This window comes from Xiphophorus maculatus, chromosome 23, assembly GCF_002775205.1.
Source record: "Xiphophorus maculatus strain JP 163 A chromosome 23, X_maculatus-5.0-male, whole genome shotgun sequence".
Taxonomy (NCBI): domain Eukaryota; kingdom Metazoa; phylum Chordata; class Actinopteri; order Cyprinodontiformes; family Poeciliidae; genus Xiphophorus; species Xiphophorus maculatus.
In genome coordinates this window covers 26,152,828-26,169,425 of record NC_036465.1, presented here as the reverse complement: position 1 = coordinate 26,169,425, position 16,598 = coordinate 26,152,828, and the positions used below count along the sequence as shown (strand labels likewise).

The window sequence follows — 16,598 nt, the reverse complement described above, 5'->3', positions numbered from 1 at the left end:
GATTTTAATACATATTTAGAGGATAAGAAGTGATGCAATTTCATTATTGGCATTATTAAAAACACAAAAAGTGAACAACATAAGTTAGTGCTTGTTAAAACATGGAAGGAAAAATGTGCTAGTTTACAATTTCTGAAGAAGCTGCAGAGATCCACAACTCGGGTGGGAGAAACAACTGCAGGTCTTCCCGTCTGTAATCCTGGCCTTTATGGAAGAGCAAGATGAAATGTTAAGAAAAAAAAGGTATTAAGAAGTCAGGTTTCATGTTGTGTTAACACTCCACAACTTTAGCTGTTATTAAAATTCCATAAAATATCACATCAAAGGTATGTTAATAGATGTTAACACTGAAGGGAACCAGAAATAAATTCTAACTATTAAGGGAGGAATCTGGATATAATTGTATTAATTTGATATTCACCACTATTTACTTTTTGCGAATCTAAAATTATAGGAATGAACGTTAATCGAGCATAAATCAATGTCCAACCCAGGGAAATGGTGTAAACGGAGCTGTCTTGCAGTGACTAAGTTCTCCCAGCAGATGGCGGCAGAGGCTTTGACATGAACATACGGGTAGTCTAGTTCTGTAATCATTGTTTTAACGTACTTCTTTTTTTTTTTTTTTTTTTTTTTTAAACAAAGATATTCTTTGTTCTTTCTCCTTTTAAGAGCAGAACTAAAACTAATATTATAGGATTATTTTTTTTCTAATTTGCAGTTTCATCATCGTAAAACCTTAGATCCGTGGTGCCCAATGCAAATCCTCAACAGTCAGCGTTCTGTTTTAGAGTTTCTCCACCTCTGATGCTGGATTTAAACAGTTGAATCACTTCTTCGGGTTGTCACAGTTTTGCAGAGAGTGCATGTTTAAATCAGGTTTATTGAACCGGGAGGACATAAAATAGGCAAAACGCCACAACTGGAATGGCCACTGCTTTGAACAATCCTCAGAATTTTGAGGTTAATATACTTTGACTTCCTCTGCCACGTAAAAGGTCACTTAAATCTGACATGCACCTCCAGGAAGTTAGTTGTCTTGCTGAGATCAAATTAAGAGTTTTAAAATAAAATTCAGAGATTAAAGTCAGAATTCTGAGGGCAGAAAAATCCAAATTATGAGACTGAAGTCTGAATATTCTCAGATTAAAATCAGAATAATCTGAAATTAAATCCTGAGATAAAAGTCAGAAAATTATTAGATATATTATGACATAAAATATTATTTTATTTTTTTTATTTTTACAGGAGCTCTAATCCCTTTCTGTACCTGCTTAATGCATTTGCTCAGGCTGACGCAAACAAAAACATAATAACCAAGAGTGCTTTTAAAAAGCGCGTTGGTCTTGTTTGGTTCTGTCGCCTGCCGTAGTTTATCAACGCGGAAGCTACAATGAATGGCTACATTGCTAACTGGTATTAGTGTCTTATCCTAAATATACGTATAAACATTGACTGTTTGCTACTTTTTCTGAGAGACGGACATGTTGCGGGGTAACACGCAGCTTGGCGGGTTGTCCCTGTGATGCGTGGCAGCTGCGGTCAGCGAGTTGTCCCATTCAGATAAGTTAGTTGCTGCGTAAACCACCATGAGAGTCCGCTCGTCTGTGTTCGCCTGCTTCATTTTAATATTTGAAGTGCTCGGCGTTGCCCTCTTCCTGAGGGGCTTCTTCCCTGTTCCTGTAAAGTCTTCTTTCTCCTCCAAGAGCAAGCTGTCGGATTTACCCGCGGAGCCGCTGGCAGGTGAGAACCCCCAGCATCACCCTCCCGCTACCTACCTACCTACCTGTCTGTCTGTCTGTCTGTCTGTCCCCCTCATTGTGGTCAAGCTCATCTGAGATGTTCTTACCTCACAGGAAGCCCTCCCAACTCCACCCGCCTGCCCCAGCCCCTGTTCAGGAGGGTCGTCCTCATGGTGGTGGATGCCCTCCGAGACGACTTCGTGATTGGACCCGCCGGGTCCCACATGCCCTACACCCGGTACCTGGTGGAGAAAGGCTCGTCCCACAGCTTCGTGGCCAAGGCAAGACCTCCCACTGTTACCATGCCAAGGATCAAGGTAAGGTCTCTTTATGCTACATTTATCCACGTCTTAAATATGCTTTTATCTGTGGCAAAGACATCTGCAGGCTCGGTTTTCCCACCGGGTGTTGGCGCATCCTTAGAAAGTATTGCATGTTTGTATCTAAAATAAAAGCCTTAAAATGTCTTGCATACGTAAAACAATTTAAGTTAGCCTTAAATGCGTCCTGCAGTGGCAGAACTATTTAATCAATCAATCAATCAAATTTTATTTGTATAGCACATTTCAGCAGCAAGACATTTCAAAGTGCTTTACATCATTACAAACACAGAATCACAATGCAACATAGAATCAATCATTAAGTCAAGTTACATTAATAAATTTGTAACTGATTACATTTCAAATACAATCCTAAACAGGTGGGTTTTTAGTCGAGATTTAAAAGAAGTCAGTGTTTCAGCTGTTTTACAGTTTTCTGGAAGTTTGTTCCAAATTTGTGGTGCATAGATGCTGAAAGCTGCTTCTCCTCGTTTGGTTCTGGGGATGCAGAGCAGAACCAGAACCAGAGGACCTGAGAGGTCTGGAAGGTTGATACAACAACAGCAGATCTTTAATGTATTGTGGTGCTAAGCCGTTCAGTGATTTATAAACTAACAACAGTATTTTAAAGTCCAGTCTCTGAGCTACAGGGAGCCAGTGGAGGGACTTTAAAACTGGTGTTATGTGCTCTATCTTCCTGGTTTTAGTGAGAACGCCAGTAGCAGCGTTCTGGATCAGCTGCAGCTGTTTGATTGATTTGTTGGACAGACCTGTGAAGATGCTGTTGCAATAATCAATACGACTGAAGATGAACGCATGGATGAGTTTCTCTAGATATGGCTGAGACATTAGTCCTTTAATCCTGGAAATGTTCTTCAGGTAATAGTTGTTTTTCTAAAAAAAAAAAAAAATTTAATCAGGACTGTTAGTTTTAAGGAAGGAAAATCTTCAATATTTGTGTCGCTGACCTCGGATGTTGGAGTGTTTTGACCGTAGTTGAGCCACGTTGGGTTTTATTAACAGAATAATATAGTACAGCATCAAATGAAGCATTCTTTTTTTTTGTACTACCTTAATATATGACAGCATTATTATTATTATTGTGGTTAGTCTGTTGTTAAGGTTGGGACACAGTAAGTTTAATCAAATGATCATTTTAAATACAAGTATATGGCTTTTAACATTTCTGAAATTCATACAACTCACAGTTCCAATGATCATTTTTCTCTTTCTGTCCTTTGCTAATCATCAGTAATCGACTTTATCATAATCACACAACAGGAGCTAATGATAAAACACCTGGTTCCCACCAGGTGTTGGAAAATCAAAACCAGAATGCATAAGCAATGCTTGAAAAGTTGAGGAACTACTTACTTCGTAAGAGTTGGGAACGTTTCGTAGAGCTGGAAGCCCAGTATGTCGATTAACTTAATCATCAGCAACTGTAACCTCTTCTGTAAAAACACAAGGTGTGTACAGCTTTTGGTTGGAATCCCTCAGACGTGTGTTAATAAAGCATAAAGAAGGAAAGACGTTAGAAAGGACCGTGAAGAAAGGGTTATCTTGGCCATCTTCCCTAAATAATTAATCCTGCTGTGGCGTTTGTCTTTCTGTCGAGCTGTGCCTGTCGGTCTTGGCTGTCCGAGGAAGTTCACTCAGACGTCAGTCAGAAGAACAAAATAAAACTCAATCCCACATCGTACGGGCCTCCATTGTTCATCTTGCATGTTAAATTTTATGGCAGAAAACTAGAACAGTTATTAATGTACAGGATATGGTCTTCCTGTTTAAAAACAAAATAGGTAGCAACTCGTTGTGGGTTTAGAGGATTTTACAGGAGCAAGTTGCAAGTCTTTATAAAAAATGTTTAATAATCTAAAAAAAATAATAACATCATGTTGCATTGAAAACAAACATATCAGCTAGGGACGCACCGATATGAAAATTTGGGCCGATATCGATATCTGATATTAATATTACTGTTATGGCTAATAACCAATATTTACCAGTATATAGGTATATTTACTTACTTTGCTACACTTCAGAGACTTTAAAAAGAAAACTACCACCCAAGATTGAAATACATAATGGTTAATATCGTCCCAGTTTTATTTCCGACATGTTAAAAAGCGCCGAATATCAGCAGAGACTGATGCTAGTGCCGATATATCGTACATCATCGAATATCAGCTGTTCAGCACAGAGGTGTAGGGTTAATGATTCTGTCTTGTGTATAGTAACCACAGGATCTAGTGTCATTTAACATGGCACCCAGAAGGAGAAAATCTACAACAAAACAGAAGCTACATGTTAGCCCCTGCCGGCAGGTAAAGCAGACGAGGTGACAGAATAACTGAAGAGGACAGAGCAGAGGTTTGAACCAGCAACCCACCGGTTACAAGATAAACTTCTGGCTCCTGAGCAAATTCTGCATTCATAACATAAAACAAGAATGTGCGTTAGCCTACAGGCCAATACCGATTTCTGGTTTTATTTGTCATCCGACCGGTTGGTTCAGATGTCGGACAGATTACTTTTTTCTTTTACATGATAAGATCACATAAAAGAGGGAAAAAAAATGTGTGCTGCATGTTGAACAGTCGTAGCAGTTCTGAATCCAAGTGAAAGTAAGTAAGTGAAAGGCATTACAAAAACATTCCCATTTATCAATCAAGGCAGGTTTCAGGTTCCATAAAACGGTTGAGGTCGTTAGTCTTAAAGCATTTAAAGGATTGGAGAAAAGAAATCAAATTTTAAAAACTTTTTACTCAACTAATAATTAATCAGAGCAGATCTGAGAAAAATATTGGCTGATTCTGATCCCTGGCTGATTGATCGGTGCATTTTTAACACAAACCTGTCCACCAAATCAAACGGTTTTTTGTTGTTTTTTTTAACATAAAATGAAGTTTGCATACACATAACGCCCAAAATTATTCTTGTGAGCCAACATATAACATATTCAGTGTAAGGAAACTACGAGGAACTTTTCAGAAACGGGAGATGAATGTTCTTTCTGGATCCTAAGGCAGGAAAACGGGGCGTGTTGTTAAATTCTGATGACGTGTCATGTTGATGAGAGCAGCGTGAGTGCTGCCGAGCCAAGAGGGAAAGGCAGTCATGTCGTGCTTGCTGCCGATGACAGTTTGTTGTGCTGAAACACGCCGAGACGGCGAACCGACTACTGTGAACAGCAAAGAGTCAGCAGTTGTTGTCAGTAGCGGAGGAACGAGGTTGCAAAGGCTTTGATATTTTTATGTTTCTTTTTTTTTTTTTTTTTTTTTTCCACCTGCAAATAATCAGCTTAGCCTAGTCTGTTATCCTGTAGGCGCCGGGGAAGGGCGGAGGTGGACGAAAGGCGTCTGACAAAAGCTGAAGGGTAAAGTGGAATTTTATTTTTCTTCTCCCGCGTCAGAGCGGGAGAAAAAAAGTCAGAGGCGATATTTACGCTTTCTCGATGGTGGCGGAAAAGAATGAGGATGTGCTGACGGTGTCAAGCTGTCTCAACCCAAGGAGACGGGAGCCACACATCGGCCTCGAGGAGCGCTGCTGCAGAGAAAAGACGGCGTGGACAGAATCGTCCTCAGCGATGTCTTGACGAAATGGTTGGGAAGGCAGAACAGGAGCTGTTGGAATCAACACTCAACGGCTTCTTGACAAAGTGCACAGCTGATGTTTACTTAAAAATATTCCTGATCAAGGAAACAAAATCAATCACTCTTTCTCATTAGAGAATTAGTTTAGTCTTGAGAGGTGCGTTGTTATTGTTTTCGTGAAGTTGTACTGGAGCCAAGGTGCTGTGGTTCGGTGTGACACCCTGGGGTTCTTCGCGGCCCTGCTTGAAGCAGATGGCTTTCTCTTGCGCAACTTGCTTTAATTTGAGTTCTAATTATAGTCGTCAAACAAAATTATGACATATGAGAAAGCATGCCGTCCAAACTCTCACTGGTCCACCAAAGTTACCTGGCTCACTGCCGCCATCTCCAGTCAGGGATTTCTGTGAATGATTTTCTGTCTACAATTTTGTAAAACTTGATCCTGCTGATGCCAATTTAGATTTCTTTTTAAAAGCTGTAAATTATTAAGGACAAAAGTATTATTTTGTCATTTATAGCTTCTAAAGAAATTAGAAGTTAGGGATGGGCATTTATCGTATCGTTTATCATTTATCGTGATAAATTTTTTATCATAAGAATATATATAGAAGTTGTTTTTTAGAATTGCAGTCTACCTGTGGTTTTAGCAATGGCACTGGAGGAAGTGAACGAAGCCGTTCAGTCCACTTTGGCCACATTTCCAAATATTAAATTAGCAGCCATCTTGTTCGGCTCTTCATTTCTCTCTTCATAGTGGAGGATGGTTGTTTACGGCGCAAACAATTTCGGGTAAACTTCATAGCGTACAACTACCGCATTATAAATGTTATGGGCAAACGTTAGCAATTGGGTAAAGTTTAAAACTCCAACTAAGTCAAGTCCTCCAAAAAGCAATCATCTCTCAATAGCTGATTGTCCAGACCCTCTGGATGAAGCGAATCGTAGAACAAGGACTGTCTTTCACCAGGCTAAAACGGATCCACTGTTTAAAATAGTTTCCATTCTAGAAGTTTCTGCACCTTTCGACTGATTCTAAAACAGTCGAAAGGTGTTTCGACTGTTTTAGTCGAAACACCTCGATACAATACTAAAGCTATTGCTGAGGTATGATGTAATCACTGAATGGATGGGGCTTCATCTGTGAATCGTTCTGCTTTAGTTGTAGCTCAATGATGACACGGCCAAACAACTCCATGAATGACATTTTCAGGCTTCCCAATAAAAGAATTGTTCACATATACCAGGGGTCGGCAACCAATGGCTCCGGAGCCACGTGTGGCTCTTTCATCCTTCTGTTGTGGCTCCCAGTGACTTTGGGAAATAGAATATTTTATTAAAATTAAATCATTAAAAAATTATAAATTAAAATCATTTTAAAATAAATTTCTAAATCTGAAGATTATGGTAAACTTGTAACATTAAAACAAAACGTTTTGAACATTTTTAGCACCCAAAATATACGTCATGTCCGCCGACGTGCGACAGGCATTCCTGGCGAACCCCACATGTCTGGCAGACCGCGTTTTTTTAGCGCACTGATTTATTGACTTTTTGATCCTTGCCTGGAAAATACATCATGAATAAATCCAAGAAAAGGAAACATTCTGAAGATGGCAGAACATTTAATGCTACGTGGACAGATCATTTTGCTTTCACCGCTGATGAAACTGGTTCACCAGTCTGCTTAATATGTGGCGAAAGACTGGCAAACAACAAGAAGTCAAATGTTGAAAGACATTTCAAGAGCAAACACTCTGTCTTTGCTAAAAAATATCCCGAGGGAGAGGAGAGAAAAAAGGAGCTGATGCGAAAGGCTGAAGCGTACGGAGCCCCCTAGGGGACATGGGGGATTTTTTTTCTTTTGCGTTCCCTCGCAATACTTTTGCGTTCCCTCGCAATACTGTACTGGTCAGTTATTTGATTATTTCTGCTACTGAATTAAGCTGCACTGACCCTTGCAAAACTGCCTTACTAATAAAATACTTAGCATAAAGAAAATCTAAAAGATGTTGTGGACATTCAGTTAATGAGTCACCTTAAGGTTCTTTGATGGTTGTAAAATAGCTCTGATGTTTGATTCTGGAGAGGAAAAAGTGGAAAATGTTTTATAGGTTGCTGGTAGCCCATATGTAAAACAACATCCTTGGGACTCGCCGAGTCACTAAAACCAACCTGGTTCTGTACCAAGTGCAAGTTGTCATAAAGAGAAGAGCGGCCGTCAACAGGTGAGCTCTGTGAAACTAGTTGGCTGCAGGCTGCTCAGTCTGGCTAATTCACAGGGGGAAGAAGGTTGGGACACCTGGATGTAGTTCGTCAGGAACCAGGCGACTCTTTTCTCGATGCCAGCTTAAACACAGTTTACTTCAGTTCTGGACAGGATAAAACCCAGCAGATTTAGGAAACTCAATTAACCCGATAGACGGAGAGCTGGTAGCACATCTCACCTCTCAGAAGAGGAAGTAGAGAGAGAGAGACTGAAGAGGGGGGAGGTGTTGCGCAACAACAATATATAAAATTTGATCATTATCAGAGAGTTAACAAAGATTAGAGAAAATTTTGTTTTGCAAATGTTTATAAAATCTGAACAATTTCCTCCCAGAACCAAATTAATAATGGATAAAGACAAATTATATGGCAGCAGGTACAGAAAACCAGGGTAGAAATCTATTGTTAATCAATTCATGTTAAATAAATGAAAAAAAAAAAATTACTTATTAAATATTTGGTCATTATTTCAGTTTGAGTCGGGCAGAACTTATCTGTTCGTTCCCATAGCAACGATCAGAAGCAGGACCCTCCCAAGAACCACAGTGACCTCACTGATGAGGTCACTGATGACATCATAAACATCACAACAGATCAAAGAAGTTCTGAGGCTTTAACTGCTTGAATCTCAACACATCAGTTAGAATCCAAACGCTTCAGTGAGAATCAGGTTTTGTGTCTAGAGAGAATTTTTGTGTTTCCAAAATGCCATACCCTTTAATTTTTCCACTTGGTTTTGGACTAGGATATCTGGTGACGACAGGAATGAGGAAAGTATTCGACCATTTCTTTCCAGGAAATGATTCAGATGAAAGTGCCTCCCAGGAGGTTGAGAAAGATTTGTTTTGGGACGGGATTCCATCAGTTCCCAGAGATCAAGCTGACCCGGCTGGGGAAGTTTCTACTGTGGCGAATCTCAAAGCTGAGCCTTCGATTTCAACAATTTTATGTCCGGAGTGTTCAGCGAAGACATCGACAAATGACACATCCTCCGGGGTCTCTGACCTTACATGTTCCCCAGACGGCGCGTCAGCTTCAACACGCAGGAACAGCAGTGGAGCTCCAGGCAGTAAGACTGTCCACAACCAGACAACTGCCCTGAACGAGGACACAAGGTACCCCTCAAACTCTAAAGATGAAGAAAGACTGCTGGAACCACAAGTACCTAGTTCCCAAATAAAAAGATACCCCAGACGGTGCACTTTGACCCCAGAAGAGCATGAAATTTATAACAGGATGTTACTGATTCCCCCAAAGAAAACCTACTACTTTTGGGATAGCTCCACCTCAGAAGAAGAGGAAACCAGTTGGGACCGGGGGCGTGCCGTGGTGGCTTAGGGGTTAGCGCGACCCGTATTTGGAGGCCTCGAGTCCTCGACGCGGTCGTCGCGGGTTCGACTCCCGGACCCGACGACATTTGCCGCATGTCTTCCCCCCTCTCCTTCCTGTCAGCCTACTGTCATATAAGGGACACTAGGAGGAAGAAACATTGAATTTTGCGTATAAACTAACAAAAGTTAACATCCTGTTTGCAGGTTTCTCTCCGGGCGCTCCGGCTTCCTGCCACAAACTAAAGTCATCGCTGTTTGCTTAATTAGTTTCTAAATTCTCCTTTGGTGTGAATAAAACATCAGGGCTGCACAGTAGCTCAGTGGGTAACACTGCTGCCTTGCAGTAAGAAAGTCCTGGGTTTGAATCCCAGCCTGGTTCTGTCTGCATGGGGTTTTCTGGTTCTCCATGTCCATATGTGGGTTCTCTCCGGGCGCTCCGGCTTCCTCCCACAGTCCAAAAAGATTTAGTGTGATTTATAATGGATGGATGTTAATAATAATTATTATTAATATTACCATTACTATATATAAATAGATATATCTATCCATCTTTGCTGGGGGATTTTAACCAGGCCAACATGAAGACTGTTCTCCCTCACTGCAACCAGTATGTGGATTTTCCAACCAGGGGAGTGAATACTCTAGACTTGCCCTACATAGAGGGTTAAATAAGTAATATTTTTTATTTATTTAACAAAGAGATTAACGATAGATTTTATTCTCATCTGTATCGCTCAAAAATGCACAATACGTCTATAAACAATTTTGGAGAATTATCCACCTTATTCCTGGAAGGTTTTTTGGGGGGTAACTGTTGTGCTGCTCCTGGTTGTACTCTAATCAGACCAAGTTTAGTTTGTGGCTGCAGCAAGTTTTCATCGCCTACTGACAGATAAGGAAACAAAAAGAATTTGGCTAAAAATTCTAAACTTGAACAGAGAAACCAAAATGCTTCATATGTGATCATTTCACTGTGTGGACAAAAAGCCAACGGAAGAAAACCCGCATCTGCATCCGAAGCAACTGAGTCAGTGAAGTAGCTAAACATGCTAGTGCGGGTTATTTGCGGCCATTTCTTCAAGTCGCCATCCCTCCCCGCATTAGCTGTAGGTAGCGGTAAAACAATATTGCCACATTTAAGCTGTGATAGCTGGAGTTCCCACATGTTTTACAGCCTAAAAGCTCTGACGAAAGCCGGTTAGCGAGTTGCTAACATGTAAACAAACGGCGGTTCCGGTTTGCGGCGGAAGTCGCGCCCACAAATCACGCAAAGCTTCATGGGGGCTCGGAATAAGGTGGATAAAGAAGTACGTAAATATTCCCTTTTCCAACGAAATAACGTCTTTGCCACTTCGGCACAAGCACAGTGACAAACGTTCAGAGGATGAAAACACTAGACCAGTGTTTTTCAACCACTGTGCCGTGAGTGATCGTCAGGTGTGCCGTGGAAATTTCACCTAATTGGTGTAAAAGAGATTTTTTGAAAACAAATTAATTATCTGCAAATAATATGCTATCTTGGCGTGTGTGTGCTGTAGTAGTGACTAGCGGCATAATCATGTAATTTCCTTACCACTAGATGGCAGTAGGTACATAGCATTGTACGTTAAAACAAGAGTATTAGTGATGCGTGAATGTGACAGGGAGCGGTGAGAGCGTTGTATCTAGCAAGACTGTGATGACAGTGAGGGAAAAGTTTATGAAAAGAAAAATGACTATATATTTAATATAGGTGGAGATAGGGTATCATTTGTTTACATTTTTGGTTGGTGGTGTGCCTCGTGATTTTTTCAATGAAAACAATGTACCTTGGCTCAAGAAAGGTTGAAAAACACTGCACTAGACTGCGAGTAAAAATCATATGACCCAGCTTTTCACCAGCATTTAAACGCAACACTTGTGCACAAATCTGAGGCTGTTTGAAGCGTGAAATGAGTCAAAAGTGCTTTTGTCCTCATAACCGGATCAGTGCGTAAATGCAGTTTTATCTGTGTATCAGGCGACTCGTGCGAACTTCTTTAATATTTGTAGGACTAAGAGGGTTTGAATTCCTAATGATCAGATTTGTGAGGTTGTAGTTAAAAAAAATTGTTTGCAGAAATTTAACGTTTGTAGAAATTGTAATTGTGTACTTTTATTTTTTATTTGTAATTCCTTCATATTTGTGTATGCATTTGACCACATATTTACAAGTACCCAGTGTTATCCACAGGTTTTCTTTTTACGGTTTACAAATAATGTTTCACAGATAAGTAGAAAAAAAGACAAGTAAAAAAAAGGAGGCAATGACAAAAGAAGAGCTTGTATAGATTCTGAAGAACCCTTTGCAGTGGTCAGTGTGTTTGTGTGAGCTTGTATATGCTACATATAGAGGACATTTTTCACCAACAATCAAAGATCATCTGTGGAGTGACAACATTTTCCTGTCTTCACTTTTTAATTTCCATTCTAGAAGTATGGTGTGGATTATTTTTTATTGATTAGTTTTGATTAAGGTTAGGAACACACTCAGTTGTTAGGATTAAGGAAAAATATATGTATTGACTTCCATTTGGCATAAATGGAAGTCAATACACAGAGAGTCCTCTGAGTGGTACAAGAATGTGTGTGTGCTCAATGAAAAATAAAGACTCATAATCCATCCCAAAGGTTCATGCATATTTTATTCAGGACTAAAAAAGTGGATCGTCCCATGGGCCATGCTTACAGTGATGGCAGAACATTTAATGCTACGTGGACAGATCATTTTGCTTTCACCGCTGATGAAACTGGTTCACCAGTCTGCTTAATATGTGGCGAAAGACTGGCAAACAACAAGAAGTCAAATGTTGAAAGACATTTCAAGAGCAAACACTCTGTCTTTGCTAAAAAATATCCCGAGGGAGAGGAGAGAAAAAAGGAGCTGATGCGAATGGCTGAAGCGTACGGAGCCCTCTAGGGGACATGGGGGATTTTTTTTCTTTTGCGTTCCCTCGCAAAACTTTTGCGTTCCCTCGCAATACTGTACTGGTCAGTTATGCAGCATAATTGAATACTGTAAGCCTTTCTTACGGTGGGCGCCGTACTTTCTGCTTTAATATAAGGTTATGTGAGGTTTTTCCATGAATGTTAGAATCTTTTTGTGAAATATCTGAAGTTTTATATCTTTCTTTAGGATAGAAAGGCGCCACAAAACTACGATATAAACAGAAACCTTCCGTAAGTAGGAACGAAATAAAAATACATTATAATTTGGACTATTTCTGAGTTATTATCGCAGGTAATAAATCATCTGACAGTTTTGATTGTGTCTCTGTTGTGTTCTAGTCTGAATGGTTTAAAGAGCTGCTTTCAGTGCCGCTCCATCTCAGCCTTAACAGACATAAACATGCAGTAAAAAATAAATCGATTTTCAATCAGTGTTTTGCACCAAACAGTTAATAATAATAAACAAGTTTTCACTGAAGCTCTGTAAGAGCCATATGAATGAAATAAGTAATTATTGATATGACAGGAGCAGGAGGCTTTGACACTTAGGTGTGTGGACGTGGGAGTGACGTCACCAGGTATGAATGTGAAGGATACTGGCTTTGTGTGTTTTAGGAAGCGGTGAGCGGGGCGGTCAGTCCTTGCAAAGTTTGGAGCCTGATCATCAAAATGGAATAAATCGATAATTGTGACAGAACAAAGAAAAGGTTTGGAGTTGATTGATACGCGGACAGATGAGATTCTCCGAGTTAACCCAGAGTTAATCCCTTTACCATCATTAGTTTGTCGTGTTTTTAATAATAAAAACTTGTTAATAGTAAAAACTGTTTGGTGCAAAACACTGATTGAAAATCGATTTATTTTTTACTGTATGTTTATGTCTGTTAAGGCTGAGGTGGAGCGGCACTGAAAGCAGCTCTTTAAACCATTCAGACTAGAACACAACAGAGACACAATCAAAACTGTCAGATGATTTATTACCTGCGATAATAACTCAGAAATAGTCCAAATTAGCATGTATTTTTATTTCTTTCCTACTTACAGAAGGTTTCTGTTTATATCGTAGGTTTGTGGCGCCTTTCTATCCTAAAGAAAGATATAAAACTTCAGATATTTCACAAAAAGATTCTAACATTCATGGAAAAACCTCACATAACCTTATATTAAAACATAAAGTACGGCGCCCACGTAAGAAAGGCTTACAGTATTCAATTAGCTGCATAACTGACCAGTACAGTATTGTGAGGGAACGCGAAAGAAAAAAATCCCCCATGTCCCCTAGAGGACTCCGTACTACGGGACACAGAAGCAGACTGAGCATTTTTTGGTTTGCTTGGTTCGTTCAGTGCCGGTGGATAATATTTGGATAAGTTTAGATTTGTATCTCCTGAATAAGAGGAGGACAGGTGACTGCTTTCTGTTTCTATGTTTCCTTCAGTGAGGGTTGGGTAAGTTTCGATTTTTATTTCTTAAATACAAAGACCCAAATAGACAGAGGGTGTTTTGTTTGAAATTGAGCATCAACAAAGTGTAAAATGCGTTTTGTTACATGCAGAAATAAAATTTCGTGTTCTCTGCAGCAGTTCGTTGATTTCATAAACGCAACATCGATTTTTGTACATAGCATATAGGTTTTATATATATGACGTCAAAATGGGTTGTGGCTCCAAATGCTTTCTTTTTATTGGGAGGCGGTCCCAAATGGCTCTTTGAATAGAAAAGGTTGCCGACCCCTGACATATACCAATGTCCGATCATTTTTTAAAAACTTGTCTTGTGAAATAAAGTGACCCAATTACAGGTAAACACCAAACCTTGAGCAAAAACGAGCCTATTAGTTGAGGAAAACGTTAGAACATTCCAGCCCGTTATACAGTAGCTAATCTAGGGCACAAGTCATAATACAGCATCTCAATAAAATCCAGATGTGGGCTTTAGAGTGAGGTTTGTTTTGGGTTTATGTTATCCATTTCTGCTTCAGCTTTAATAATTTGACATTTTTTATGCCAGAATTCATGGTGGATTCTATGACAGTGAGCTGAGCTGGTCTTCCTGGCGCAAAACATTCCCACCTCCATGCTTCACTACTGGTATGAGGCTACTTTCCTGAAATGCATCATACCAAACATGTTCTCTCAGACTGTCCAAAGAACGTTGATCCAGACTTCTTGGTCTTTGGCCGTGTTTCCACTCTGGCCTTCATGATTTTCTTAAAGAGCAAAAGTGTTGCACATCTCCTATAAATCTCTGAGGCTTAAATTGATTTAAACAGATTTCTGTATTGTTAAAGCTGGTGGTGAATATATGTCTGCCAAATGTTACACTGATTAGTTTGGCAAAAAGTACAGTCGACTATAGAGAGATTAAGGTAAGATTAAATGTGCTGAGTCACTAAATCTATGTTCTGTAGTTCTGTCCAGCCTTTGATTTAGTGATGTGAGAATGTTGTAACTGGGCTTTACCGACTGAGGCACCCTCTCTCACCTTTACGCCTGGTTTGCTATCGTCTTGGTTGTGATGAAATGAAGCGTCCTATAGGCAGAGTGGTGTAGCGAAGGGGGAGGACATGGAGAGGATTGAGATTTATGTGGACATACAGGGAGGCAGATGTTTCCCTGTAATCCGAGGGTTTAGAGAAAGATGTGGGGATAATGAAGGACAAAGACAGGCGGCCATTCGGTGCCAAATTCCCTCTTTCCCTGATGCAGGGGGTAGTTTATTTTAAAGAAGATGGAAAGCATTGCAGAAATTGTATAACACAAAAAAACAATCTTCAAACTTGAATTTTTTTCCCCTCACATCTAACAATATTCATTCACTTCTCCTTTTATGACAACATATATACATCACAACTTGGTAAGGCAGGTTGTATTTTAGCGGGCAAATGTTTATCCTTTAAATAGTGATGTATTTCACATTTTTGTTTATGTTTGAGTATGTCACAAAGTAGACTTTCATGAAATTTATGCGAGACGGTGTAAGTATCTAAAGTCAAGTCAACTTTATTCATAGACCACATTTCATGCATCTTTCAATCTCTAAGCCCAGAAGAAGAAAAACAGGGCATTTTTAATTTAAGGTTTCATCATGATTTCTTGCATGTCAGCTGGGTGTTTTATTCCAAATGTATAAGGAATATTTACATGTTAAAAGTCTGACAAGAATCGGATCCCCTACAAACCTGACCAATGTCTTTTACACATTCCTAACCCCAACTGGTTTCTGGTGGGAGAGAGGTTTCAAACCTTTGCCACCGTGGGTAAGACCAAAGTATTGCAAACAGGCAAGATGGTATATCTGGACAAGGTTGGAATATAAGACCTCTATAGGTGCATCCATCCATCGTATACTGTACATACACCAGTCCCATTCCTGGAAGGGCCATGGGGTAGCCGGTGCCTATCTTCAGCAGTGAGTAAGCGATCAACTATGCACGCACACCTAAGGACAATTTAGAGAGATCAGTTAACCTCACAGTCGTGTTTTTGGTCTATTGGAGAAAGCCAGAGTACTGGCTTGAACTGAAAGAACTAGCGAACTCCATGCAGAAAGACTCCCCAGGCCAGAATTCAAACCCCAGATCTTCTTACTGCAAGGCAACTGCTCGACTGTGCAACTCAGATGTTGATACAGTAATTGGGGAAATGGAAACCTATAAATGACAATCTGCTCCATCTGGACTCAAGTCATTGTAAGAGAGTCTTATTTATCTGAAGACAGTTAGGGACCAACTTTACAGACAACACACTAGATTGTAATGGATTGAAATCTTGCCACCCTGTGCTGTAGAAGGCACATGTTAAAGGCCAGTGTTTAGTTAGCGAACATCTAAATTATCAAGCAAAGACATCAGAGGCAAGTGCTATGATCAGTCGAGATCAAAGCTTTCCATGGACTCAACTTTGCATTGTTGACTAGCCATGAAGCTTCTTTGCTTAGTCTGAGCTATGCAGATGTGTTCCAGAATGATATTGACACAAAGCCTACAACCAAGATATCACAGGACTAGCCAAAGAAGAGTCACATTAAGGTTATGTAGAGCCCTAACCAGTCTGCTGACCTTACTCCTACAAAACTCTGTGAAGAGAGTGGAAACCAGTGGCGTATCTAGGCATCTCAGCACCCCTGAATCAGGTTGCCACCCTTCCCGTAAAATACGGAGTCGTCTCATATTTGGCCGTTAAATGTGCGTCCCGTATTGACCCGACACATAACTGTCCGACAGAAACGCCTATCATACACACATCTACACTAAGTTTAACAATAATGACCAAAAGAAAACACAGGAAATATTAAGGTCAGCTAAATTGTCGTGGCGGGAGCTAAAGGACCCCAGAACGCTACGGACCGACGCTGAACGTCACCGTTGCCTAGAGA

The 16,598-nt window shown here is 40.1% G+C and overlaps 1 protein-coding gene across 1 annotated transcript in view; it reads left to right on the top strand.

Annotated features, from left to right (window-relative positions):
- The first annotated feature begins 1,589 nt into the window (after positions 1–1,589).
- Positions 1,590–16,598, top strand: part of pigg (phosphatidylinositol glycan anchor biosynthesis class G) — a 98,163-nt gene continuing 83,154 nt past the window's right edge. Inside the window, exons 1-2 of the mRNA XM_023328856.1 lie at positions 1,590–1,743; positions 1,857–2,059. Coding sequence (XP_023184624.1) covers positions 1,590–1,743; positions 1,857–2,059 — 357 coding nt within the window. The remainder of the gene's footprint in view (positions 1,744–1,856; positions 2,060–16,598) is intronic.